General features: G+C 48.4%; 1 protein-coding gene across 1 annotated transcript in view; it reads right to left on the bottom strand.

Annotated features, from left to right (window-relative positions):
* Positions 1-12,914, bottom strand: part of ATL1 (atlastin GTPase 1) — a 33,155-nt gene that overhangs the window by 2,154 nt on the left and 18,087 nt on the right. The window contains exons 7-12 of the mRNA XM_034062382.1: positions 9,749-9,841; positions 8,691-8,829; positions 6,826-6,953; positions 6,103-6,159; positions 5,252-5,323; positions 3,817-4,248 (exon numbers count right to left, since the gene is read on the bottom strand). Of these exons, the coding sequence (XP_033918273.1) occupies positions 3,817-4,248; positions 5,252-5,323; positions 6,103-6,159; positions 6,826-6,953; positions 8,691-8,829; positions 9,749-9,841 (921 nt within the window). The remainder of the gene's footprint in view (positions 1-3,816; positions 4,249-5,251; positions 5,324-6,102; positions 6,160-6,825; positions 6,954-8,690; positions 8,830-9,748; positions 9,842-12,914) is intronic.

Raw genomic sequence — 12,914 nt, 5'->3', positions numbered from 1 at the left:
GGCTTGGGTTGGAAGAGACCTTAAAGCTCATCCAGTTCCAACTCCCTGCCACGGGAAGAGACACTTTCCACTAGACCAGGTTGCTCCAAGCCCCATTCAATCTGGCCTTGAACACTGCCAGTGATGGGGCAGCCACAGCTTCTCTGGGCAACCTGTGCCAGTGCCTCAGCACCCTCACAGGAAAGAACTACTTCCTAATACCTAATCTAAATCTCTGTCAGTTTAAAGCCATTCCCCCTTGTCCTGTCCCTACAGGTCCTTGTCAGAAGCCTCTCTCCAGCCTTCTTATCGCCCCCTTTAGGCACTGAAAGCTGCTCTAAGGTCTCGACAGACCCTTCCCTTCTCCAGGCTGAACAGCCCCAGCTCTCTCAGCCCATCTCTCTAGCAGCGGTGCTCCAGTCCTCTGAGCATCTTCATGGCCTCCTCTGGGCTCACTCCAGCAGGTCCAGGGTAAGAATTTTCCTGTCTTGACAGAGAACCTTGGCCTTCACAAACAGCAGCAGCACAGGCTTCTGCAGGGCAGGAGTGAGCAGCCTCAGAACCATCTCCACAGGGAGACAGGCAACAGCTGAACGCCAGCAGCAGCCCCAGCAGGAGCCGCTGCAGTGGCTGCACCAGCGTGGATGTGGGCTATGTTTCCTGTACAGAATTCACACCAGAGCTGTTGTGGGGCTGAGACATGGCTCCAACCCCAAGGGGTGGAGACAGGCAAGTACCACCACTCTGTGGTGACACACCATGTCTCTCACCCTGACATGGGCTTTATACTGAGTGCAAATGGCACAGGAGAAGCCAAGATCCTCTCTCTGTGTAGAAGATTTACCTGCAGCTATACCAGGTATAGCTGCAGAGGACTTCAAATGACTATCCCTGTGCTGTGATTTCAACTTGAAATGAACTTCTCATTGGGAAGGCAAAAGAAACTCAACCAGAACTCCACCAGCTCATGCTGGGGACCTAAAGACTGTTGGTGAGCCAGGATTAGCTCAGGATGGGGTGGGAAGAAGCAGATAACTGGCAGGAGAGGCTGAAGCTGCAGCAAGGGGAAAGAGAGTGTAGCAGCTGTTTGGGGTGATGCTTGACCTAATGGGCCTTAGGAAATGGAAGTGGTGCTTGTCTGCATGTGTGTTGGGATTGTTTGGGAACATAGTGGATATGGTGAAGGAAACTTCATGCAGCTGCTTTGTGTTTCTTGAAAGTACACCATCACATCCTACAAGACAGACATTGAGGTGCTGCAGTGGGTCCAGAAAAGGCCAACAAAGCTGGTGAAGGGTCTGGAGAATGTCAGATGAGGAACGGCTGAGGGAACTGGGGTGGCTTAGTCTGGAGAAGAGAAGGCTCAGGGGGGACCTTACGCTCTTTACAACTGCCTGAACAGAAGTTGTAGTGAGGTGGGGTCTGTCTCTTCTCCCAAATAACAAGTGATAATGGCCTTGACCTCTGGCACGAGAGGTTTAGACTGGATATTAGGAAACATTTATTCACAGCGAGGGGGCTCAGGCATTGGAACAGGCTGCACAGGGCAGTGGTGGAACCACTGGAAGCATTCAAAAACTCTGTAGATGAGGCTCCCAGTGACACGGTTCAGTAGTGAACTTGGCAGTGCTGGGGCAATGGTTGATGATCTTAAAGGTCTTTTCCAACCTAGCTGATTCTATGAGGGACCTTGCAGTATTTTAGGCTTTTTTTTTCATGCTAAACCAGTCTCATAGAATTGACTTTTACTTGACATGATTTGTTCAAGAGCGCATCAGTAGCAAAGACTCTGTTCCGCCTCTTGCTGTTGCACGAGGCAGAGCAAAGCCCACGGACCCAGTGGGCAGAAAGCTGTTAGCTGCTCAGCATCTGTGGGGACCACAGCGCTGGCCTGGGCTGGCCGACTGCCTGAAGGAATGGCTTGATTTTTAATCATACATTTTTTAGTGACCTTTTGGACCTGTGAGAGCTGCTCCAGCTTTCTTCTAAGAGGAACTCCCCACGGAACGCCCCGCAGAACTCAGTGGCTGAACAGGGCATTGACAGTGGCAGATGGAGCTCTCGGGCTTTGGTGACACAATAAAAGCTGGAGCTGTCTTTTGTCGCACACCTCAGTCAGACTGGGGTGGTCGTTGGCTACAATGCTGGACTAATGTACGTCTGCAGTGAGGCTGTCTTTTGTTTTCTTTAGATGCTGAAGAGGCTCCCTGTGTGACGCCTGCATGGTCGGTATTTTGGTTTGACCTCTCAGCACAACAGGAAAATCCCCAAACAGAGCTGATGGATGGGAGAAAGATGAAAATCCCCATCACAACAAACATGCTCCCCACGCAAATCTCTCCCTGCTTAGCTTCCAGCACTACCTGGACCTCTGCACCCACTTTAACACCCTTTCTCAGGAATCTGGATGCCAGGGAACCACCAGAGCCCAGCCACCAGCAAGTGCCCTGGTGCAGAGCCAGGATGCCAGATGCTGCCCAGAGCCCTTGTGACCCCCTGTCCTCCATAAGCTCAAAGAAACATGGCTGAAACGTGCATTTGGGTCTGAGACGCTTGTCCCCATCTGGCCCATGGGAGCTGAGAGGTGTTGCATGCAGAGAACAGGAGCCACTTACCTCATTTGTGCTTCCCTGGGGAGAGGCATTGGGAAGGGGGGAAACAGAGAAAGAAAAACAATAGCAGCTCTGTGTATCATGCATGGTGTTCATGCCCCTGGCCACAGCCACTTGCTGGTGCCACCAGGGCCCAGAGGGCTTGCCCCACACAGGCTGCTCCTCCTGCAGAAACCCCTCACAGCTCTGTCCACCCCTCCTGCAGCCGGTCTCAACTGGACACTGAGCACTCGCATGGCACAGAGCTACAAGGGCTTTGAACCCACCCAGGGCAGCAGGCACCAGCCCTGGGCATCACAGTGGGCAGAGTCGTGCCACCCAAGCCCCGATGCCAGGAGCAGAGCCAGCACTGCCCATCTGCACAGCTCCTCCTTGGGGAACCTTCCCTCCAGTTGGAAAGCAGCACCGCAGGGCCAGCCAGGGCCAGGGAGCAGCCGCGGGCACTTTCACCTCTTTATTTTTCCCCAGCTGGGCAAGTTGCAAATGGGCAATGTCTCTGGGTTCCTGCTGGCTGTGTCCTGCTCTTCCTTAAATCCAAAATCCCTGCCCTGAACCAGGGGAGAAATACAATCTTTCTTTTTGACATACACAGACATGCACATGAAATGCACGTACACTGGCTCCAAGAACACCTTCCCAGTGGGAGCCTAGGCAAAGCTGCCCATTCCCACCCTAGGTCTGAGGCTCCACAAGCTAGCATTTGGTGACGGATAAGAAGGGAAGAAAAAAAAACCAGGCAGAACAAAATAGCTTGCTGTGAATTTTCTCATCCCCAGCCCCGATCTACACAGCTTGTCTTTCACAATGGGTAAGATTCAGAGGCTCAGCCTCAAGCAGAAGAAGGGGTGGTACATGGCTCCTGCCTTGCTGTTCACTCCTGCTCTGTGACCCATCTCATATTGCCTACCTTGCCACAGTGAGGCCCATCTCCACTCCCCAAGACATCTCCCCTTTACAATCAACTAAAACGATTTCCTCTGTCCCTGCTTTCCCATTTAAAAAGTCTAAGGAATGGGTTAAAGAAGACAACAGGGCAGAGGTCTAATCTCACTGATCACAGCACAATCAGATCAAGCAGCTGGATCTGCCCAGGCAGGCCCAGCTGGAGAACCTAACAACCTTAAATGCAAAAACCATTTCAAAATGGGAGGAAAAGCCTCAGGAAACTCAAGAACTTGGTGGGATTGGTTTTGGTTTGTTTTAAATCAAAAGCTCTTTATCCTACCTGGTCCCATAACGCTGCAGCCACTTGGTCTATTACTGCGCCCAGTTCTCTGTACTCCCCAGAGTATCTGATATATGCCCAGGTACACAGTGTGATAAGTGTCAAGCCCATGATCATGTTGCACAGACTGGCTATGATGTCCAAGCCAATGAAGCCGGTCACTCCAGCTATCACGTAAGTGATGAAGATGACCACAAAGAGTGTGGCGGGGGTGCGGGCAGCGTGGAAGATGTTCTTGCTGTCATTGTGCTTGATGTACTGGATGTAGAGCTCATCTATCTCATTCTCCAGCTGCTGGAGGTAGCGACGGCTGAACTCCTCCCCACCCATCTTCTTCACTCCACGAAATAGCTTCACAGCCTCCTCCTTCAGCTCCATGTGTTTGGTCTGGAGGTCGCTAGGTGCAAGGAAAGGCTTGTCCCCACCACAGACCTACGTGGAAAACACAGTCCAATCACTCCAGAAATCTCAGCATCCACAGGTCCTCCTGTGCTGTGCCATGCAAACCACTGGAGTTAGGGCTCCGCAGGCTCCTGTTTGCCACAGACCACGACATCCTGAATGACAACCTGCATGACTGTGGTGTCTGGGACAGCTCTGCAGGGTGCAGGTAAAATCAGGGCAGCAGGTGTCTGCACTGGGAAGCTGTCCCCCACAGCTCCCCTACTGAATTCACTCACAGCCCAAGCCAGGATCTTGGGCAGTACTGACAGCTGAGCCACACTGAGCAAACCCCAGCGTTTTCTAGCTCTGGAAGCTCTGCATCATTTTACTTATGCTTCAGAGCATGGACACATTGGTTCTAAGGTCCAGGGCAGTCCACAGGCAGTTTGGCCATGCAGCTCCACACCTTCCTCCTGCCAACCAGCAGCAATTTCCAGTACTGAGGAACAGAGTGAGGCCCTGAAGTGGCTGGAGACAGGCAGGGGCTGAGCTTCACCTTAAAACACCACAACCAGACCTCACATCAGCTGAGAGATGGGCCAGTGGAGCAAGGCATAGGTGAAAAGACAGTTATAATGACTTTATCCCCTAATTAGCACCAGCCATAGCACAGGTTGCACAGTGACACAGCACTGCCACCCCACTACATCACATTTCTGGGCTGCATCTACCCATACTGGGGAATACTGGGAAGAGTACAAATTCAGCAGAGGCCAAGCTAGTCTGCAGAAAGCTGCCATCAGATGAAACAGGCTGTTTGTCAATCCCCCTCCCTTGTCCTGCTGTGATACTCTGATTGCTCTCCTCCAGCATGCAAGAAAGCCCCTTTTCCACCACAAACAGAGAACCTCTTTGGGACCCTGAACATGCAAACTAGTCTTGGGAATGTCCATGCTGGACATTTTCTACCATAACCGAGGCAGGGAGGCTTCCCCCCGAGGACAGGAGAGCCAGGAGACATGAGTGAAACAACATGCTGAGCACCACCTACCTCTTCCATACTCCTGCTGTACGTGTCTTTGGCAGTGGCAACTGCTGCTAAATTGTTGGCTTCTGCTGTGGCCTGCAAGAAGGACAAAAGGGGTACAACATTTAGCTGCAGAAGGACAGGGTTAGGAAGTGTAATTGCAAAGAGTAGCACGCTGCCTGGGTACCCATGATCCATGCATGTATGTGGCCAGGGTATGTGCACAGACCCAAGTGCTCATGTACAGAATTACACATTAAATTTCCTTGTCTCAGCCAAGTGTACTCTCCCCAGTCTGTGACCAATGCCAAGTAAGATCATCCCTTATTTACATATCCAGTCTCCTCAGTACCCCCAGGCAAAGCCTGCATGAAGAGAGGATTCCTACCCTCCGAGTCAGAGCAAAGAAAACTTTGGCTTCAGCTGTGGGAAACAGCAAGAAAACAGACAGAAAGCTCAGTCATATGTAAACAGCTACAGCTGCAACCTCCCACAAAGCTGTCTGGCTCAGAGAGCAGAGCTGCAGCCCAGCAGCTGCTGCCCGTGTGCAGGGCCATGTCATCTCCACGTGTGGCCCCACTGCAGCCAAAGATGACACTTCTTACCTGCAGGGGAATGATTTCAGCTAAGCTGGCTGCCGCTGTGTGCCCAGCCAGCCAAGGTGCACAAGCCATGCTGCTGGAACTGCTCAGCCATGCCAAACTCATGACTGCCAAATGCTTCCAAAAGAGCTGTTTCTTGGGTTGTTGCAATAAGGAGCTTGAAATCAAACCACAGAAGACCCAATGTACTGCACTACATGGGCACCTCTGTTAACTGGAAATCAACAGCAATTATGGTGCACGAATGCCCTTCAGCTGAGCGCTGACACATACCTGCAGCATTGACTTTGGGTGTGGCAATTCTTCCCCTTGGTAGATCTTTATGTACGCCTGCAAAACAGTGCAGAGAAAATGAAATCACAATGAATGCAGCACACATGAGCAACATGCGAACACCCCCACCCAGTCCCAGGCACAGCTTTAAGCAGGATGTTAAAGCACAGGAGTACATTCCTGTCACAAGATGGCTTTGGCAAGGGATGCTCTGTCAGAAAATGCTACTTAACATGGCTCAAGGTCAACTCCTTGGGTGGTCTGAGTCAGTCACTCAATGCTTTTGCTCCACCACTTACACGAAATATCTCTGCCCTCAGATTTGTACCTACCTCCACCCTACATTGAAGGAGAAGAAGCCAGAGTCAGGTAGCCCTGGAGAGCAGGTTGTGTGAATTACTCACTGATATCTTGCACTAAAATGTTCCAGTAGTCATGACAACAAAAATCAGCCTTTTCCAAAGGCAACAGGAATACAGCCCTCAGCCTGCGTCCCTCTCATTTTCAATTCTCCAGGGGAGGAAATCACCCCTGCCCACTTCTTGGATTTACTGTGTGGTCAAATACACGACCATGAGGTGTTCGCTTTCTGCAGCAGTGAGAGTCAGGACTATTAGCTAGACCAAGAACATTTCCTCCAGCCATTGAGTGCTGGCTGCCTGCTGCTGTTCCCCTTCAATTACAGCCAAAGTGCAAGCATGCCACAGATGAATAAGCCAATACCTTAAAATACTCCACAAGGCCTCGGCAGGTGATATGGTTTCCATTGATCTCCTTAACATCCAGGTTCTCAGGACTAAGAAGCCAGGGAATCAAAACCTTCAAGTTCTTAATGAACTCATCATCTATTTCTGGAAATAAAACTCAATGTCATCAGTACCAGCCCAATGTCAGACCTGTGCTTCAGTGTGCACTGACATAAAAAGAGCAGTAGAGTCAAACCGGAGGCTCAGACACTCTGTAATTCAGCAATGTGAGCACCCGGAAATGATCATGGCCCCATTTAAGTTGTTACTTGACCCATGGGCAGAATATACAGTTGTGCTACATCCACAAACCAACTTCATGGTCTCAAAAATACAAATACAAACACAAATGTGACTGTATGGGGGAAAAAAACTGCTTTTGCTGATGACTCTGATAAATGTGCACACAACACTGATAGCCAGAGAGCAGCATCTTCTTGCCTAGACACATACACTCTTAGCAAACCATGACCTTTAGTGTGCAGGGCATAGATATGTGATGTGCCTTCCCTTTGGTCTGCTCCATGGCTCCCATAGTGGAAAAGTTCCGACAGTTCTGACAAAGCTTTGCAAATCATTAGGTGCTTAGTACAAGTATACTAAAGACTCCCGTGAGTGACTGTGCATTTACACTGCATCATTAGACAGCCCTTGGTGCAGGTACGGGCACAATCTCTACTCCTAGCAGCCTGTCCCCTTTGCCAAAGAACAGAGCTGGAATGAGGCACTGTTTGAGGAAGCCATGGGCTGCTTGTGTCACTTTAACAGAGGCTAACTCATCTCCTAACAATCATTCTGATGTCTTCGCAGTGGCTGACATCCATTTATTGCCATTTAAATTAAACTCTATGAGGCTGAAGACCAAAAACACAATGCAACATCCAGGCATTTGTAAGGAGAGGGGAGGTTTCCCTCCATCTCTTCCATCAGCCCACAAAAAGTTGCATACAATTCTGAGGAAACAAGGAGATGGTGTCAAGAAGCTGCTGACAACTCCTGTATCTGTTCTGCACACACCACTTGTTCAATATTAAGCAGCACCTGAAATTAAGGAGGGAATTAACAGAGATCATCTCCATTTCCACAAGCACACTTCCCCACTGCTGCCTCACTGTCCTGCTTGCTGGTTAGCACAGAAATTGCCAGAAGAACATATCTGATCATTAGCCGGACAAAAGCAGAGGAAAAGCTACATGCTGGTAAGCAGCTTGTTCACAACAAACAAAACAATCTACAGCATGTGGCTCCTTTCAGGGTGGAGAATCTTACCACAGCATTTTTACTTTCCTTTTTTTCTTAACCTGTTGGACTAAGTCTGCCCTGTAGGGAAACCACTGATCAGATAAGGCAGGAAGATTAAATATTCCTTGGAAAGCTTTTCAAAGTGAAATAACATTCCCTTGAAAGAATGTGTAACCGGCCTTCCACTCTCCACAGGCACCAGCTTGCCTTGCAGCAACCAGTCTGCACCACTCTGCATCTTTGCTGAGCTCCAAGTGAGGCGCAGGAGTTAATTGCAGGGTTAACATCACATCCATGAACTTCCTGCCTCAGCCCTGCCCTTCCCTTTTTGCCTACCAGCCATCTGTCCCAATTTATGTATTGCCAGTGGCTCCGATACCTTTTCAGCCTCCCAAACCTTATCCACCTTCATCTCTGTCTTGGCCTCCACATCTGCCTGCTGGATTCGGAAGAAGTAGCCAAGCACGTGTATGTCATTGGGAGGAGGATCCAACTCCTCTCCCAGAAGTTTTTTCATGGAAAATACTTAGAGAATTTCAGGAACCAGCAGAATACAGAACCTAAGAAATCAGCTTAAAAAACAGACCTTTGCCTTCATACCTTTCAGTTTTCCATCAAAATTAGGGTTGGTGGCAACTTTCAGGCCTGGGTGAGGCAAGAGGAAGCAGGAGATTTTGGTGAAGCAGGAATGGATGTGTTTTCTGACATTCTGAAGCTCTTCATGCTGATTTCCTGAGACCTGCAAGAGACCAGTCTGGGGTCAAGGGGCTTCCTTCTGATAGGGACACCAGTAATGCTGGGCCAGTGGTGCTGGCAGGAGAACAGGGTACTCAGCACTGTGGCTGCTTACAGCAGGAAAAAGCAACACAGAAGTAGGAATATGCTGTGCAAGGTCAAAGACAAGGCTCTTCCAGTGACCGAGGACCTAGCATATCTCTGACCACATGGCATGTTATTATCGTTTGGAAAATGTGCATGTCCATATATGACAGGAATACAAAAACATCTGGGATTTCCCACTAGGGCCCTTCTTGTCTCACATTTAATTAGGTCTCTCCACTATCACTCATGCATTTCCTGATTAATCCCAGTGAAGCCCTTGCCCACCATTTTTACTTTACAACTACCTATTACTAAAACATCATGCCTGATCTCTTGGGAATCTGCTGACTCCCATCTCTAACACCTTTCCCTGCTGCTCCCAGCAATGAGCCCCACGGAGCCTAGGCTTGGCCAGAAGCCTGGCACAAGCTGCCTGGGCACAAGCCCTCCACTGAACACAGCAAGGAAATTCAGCCTCCTGAAATGTCTCTTCTGTGATTTTAAAGCACTGGCTAAGTGTGACCATAACCAGCATCTCTATACACTACAGTGCACACCTAAAAGATAGTGCTGTGACCACACAGCTGAAACCTCACTGGTGCCAGTGCTCTGCACCCCATTTCCTGCTCCCTGCCCAGGTTTACACCCTCCAGTGCTGCTCCACCCCAGACCAAGGTCTCACTCTCATGCCCTGTGCACTCTCCATCCACACAGGTAATGGCAGTGTATCAGCCCTGGGTCACAAGCCAGATTTACCTCTTCACTCTCCATCACCCACAAGCATACCCCCCGGTTAACACTGCTGATTAAGTGAGCCCAGATCAGAAAGAACGCACCTTCAGCCGCTTCTCCAAAAATCTTGCACCACCATCAGATCCATAGGAAAATTCATAAGGGAAGCTCCAGTCACGAACAAGGAATATAAGGGACTAGAAAACAGACAGAAACACAACTGTGTCAGTGTCAATCAGCACCCATTGAATCAAAGTCACCATCTGCTCCAGAGCCAGTTCAGAAAAAATCATCTTTCAAGGGTATTGCTCTGTTTTCCGCTAATCATAGGACCAGGACTCGCTGTATGAGATGTCCAACCCTGCCCTTTTGATAATCAAAAGGAGCTTCATGAGGATTTCAGGGCTTCCCTCCCTGCCACCACCACTTGCAGCAGATGTCAGAGCCCACAGCAGTGGCAGAAACCCCTGCACCCTTGCTGCAACCTTCAGACCACAAGACCTGGCCCTGAGTCTCTGCCCAGCTCCAGCATCATCTCACACCTTTCCTGATGGAAATACCCCCCTGTGCAGGGATGCCCCATCACAGCACTGAGACCACGCAGATTCGCTGCACATGTGGCTGCATCCTACAAGGGGAAGTGGGAAGCAAACTGCTGTACAGGTTTGCTGGGTGGCAGTTTGATTCCCTAGCTTGAAAAAGAGTGTCAATCATTTAAACTGCAAAACAAGAAAGAGATTTCTGCTAACCAGGACAAAAGGCAATAAGCTCCCTAATTCCAGCCACATTTAGTTCCATCCTATGGGAATTTTACAGGCTCATTTTTTCAGTCTTTTCCACTGGGCAGCCTTCCAGACAGACTTTTAATGAGAAACAGATGCAGGATAACGAGGCTGAATAAGAAATCACTGGCTTTTGTAATCTTTATTGAGGCATTCGAAGTTCCTATGCAATAAATAAATAAATACCAGCACGGTCAACTTGCAATCTTAAAAATAAAGGTTTTTAAACTGTTTTCAGAAGAAATCACGTCTCCAGTGTCTCATCTGTGCAAGGGACCCATGTTCCCTGTAATGAATACACAGCTTGGAGGAGGGGAAGCCCTGAACACCAAAGCTCACAAGGGCCTGGCAGAGGTGCCAAGGTTCCTCTCATGCACATAAATAAGCAGGTCAGCAAGCGGAATCTGTTCAATTGGAATTCCCCTAAAAATTGGCTATATTTAGAACAAAGATGTAGTGGAGGGAGGGAAAAAAATTCCTCTCCTTATTATTCTTCCATAAAACATCAGGAAAAGTTAAAAAAAAAGAACAGTGTGCTGGCCATTTCTAACTGCATGACAAGCCACAGCAACTGCACCCAGTTAGCGTTTCAGGACACGCTGTTCTTTTGGAGACCAAGAGATGCTTAGGAGGCATGTCCATGTTTAGGACTTTTCCACAAACGCATGCCCTACACTGCTTGACTTGGGAATTATTTTCTTCTTTCTGAAGCAGAACTGTTCCAGACGTGCTGTCTTTGCCATGCCTCACAGCCACCCTCAGCCCAGGGAACTGCCAGTACCATGCTCAGCCTTCATGAAGGCATCATGACCATCTGGCAAGGGCTCCTGGGGCAGCACAGTTACACCTCAGCGCACATGCATGGACACCCCGTGGAGAGGAGAGAGTCGAAGGGATACATTAATTTTCCACTGCTAAGTCTTACTTCCTTTCCAGCAGGATCAATGCAACTCCCTCACTATCCACACTTTCTCTGCACTCTGCTTGGCAGCGTTTTCCTACAGGAGCTGTTTCACAAAGCCTCCTTTACACATTTGTATATTTTAAGGACAAGAGGTTCAGCCTACATACGTGGAATCTTGACCAACAAACTCAAGCTGTAGACTCTCCTACAAAGAGAGCTGTTTCAGTTTAAAGCCTGCAGCTACCACAGAAGCCCTTGCATCTCTCATTCAGCCACCCTACCCATTAAGTTGTCCCCTCATTAACAGTGCTCCTCATTGCTAGTCTGACTTTGTCCAGCCTCATGTACAGACAGAGTGGAATGCTGCCCCATCCTCCCCAGCTTCTTCACCCTAACCCTTCCCCTGTTTCCTAAACAAAACACTCAGCTGCCTCTAAAAAAGTGCTCTGCAGAAAAAGGCCACTTTGCAGTGTGGACAGGAGGTCTCCATTTACTCACCTGGCCACATCCCCATCAACCCTTCTACCAAATTTTGTCACATCTAAAAGGGTTACCAGCAGCCATTCGATATTTTTCCCCAGATCATTAATAAAGATGACAGTGAGTCAGAGAGACCCTGGGGAGAGCCTGAAGGAAACACTTCTGAAGGATGATGATTCCCTATTAAAATCAGTTCACTCTGCTCTGTCATCTATCAGTTAATGAGTTTTTAATCCATATATAATGGATTAAAACACACAAAGCTGACTTGATATGTTGTTCATTTGCTTTTAATCAGCATGGTAGGGAGATAAGGCTTACAGAAGGCAACATACCATGGTGATAGTTACCTTTATCAACTGAACTCGTGGTCTTTTAAAAGTTGATAATGGGATTGTTTTACAAGATTTGCTATCCACAAAACCGTGTGACTTCACAGCAATTACAGTCTTTGGTAAAATCAGAGCCTATTATCCAGTCCTAATGACTTAAGCATATTTAAGTTTCCCCTTACAGCCTCGCTTTTATTGATGGAGTAGGAAGTATTTCACTTTCACTGAAATATTTGGCTTCATTATCCTAATAGTTTTTAAATAAGGAACAGGAATATTTATTTTATGTCTGGCTTTTTTCTGTACTTCTTCTAGCTCTTGCTACTACAAGTAATCTATTTTTACCGGTAGCTTTCACATAATTTATCAGTCATCTGCCCATGCCAGCATCCAATATATGCTCAAAGCTCCCAAAAAATCTTGATTTACCCATTTGTTGTATATTTTAAACTTTTCATTTTATTTCCACTTCCTGACCACAGACACCCTATAAACCCCTTAGGCCTGGCAGCATGGTGGTGAGGATAGCAATTCTCTTTTTATGTTGGAACACAAACGTAAATATCCGTAACCCATTCCCAATTACCATTTGCTTTTTTACAGTATGTTTTGCTCTGTGCAGTTTTCCACTTTGGGAAGCTCACAAACCCCCATCCAACTACCACCTAACCTATCATGGCTGCCAATTGTAGTTGGACCAAGACATTAGGAACGTTGAAGAGCATCTGGTTAAAGAAACAACTTGTACAGCACAAGGCCAGAGCCCCACAGA

Source organism: Melopsittacus undulatus, chromosome 4, assembly GCF_012275295.1.
Source record: "Melopsittacus undulatus isolate bMelUnd1 chromosome 4, bMelUnd1.mat.Z, whole genome shotgun sequence".
NCBI classification, from domain to species: Eukaryota; Metazoa; Chordata; class Aves; order Psittaciformes; family Psittaculidae; genus Melopsittacus; species Melopsittacus undulatus.
The sequence above is the reverse complement of the archived record's forward strand: the minus strand, read 5'-3'. Positions and strand labels throughout refer to the sequence as shown.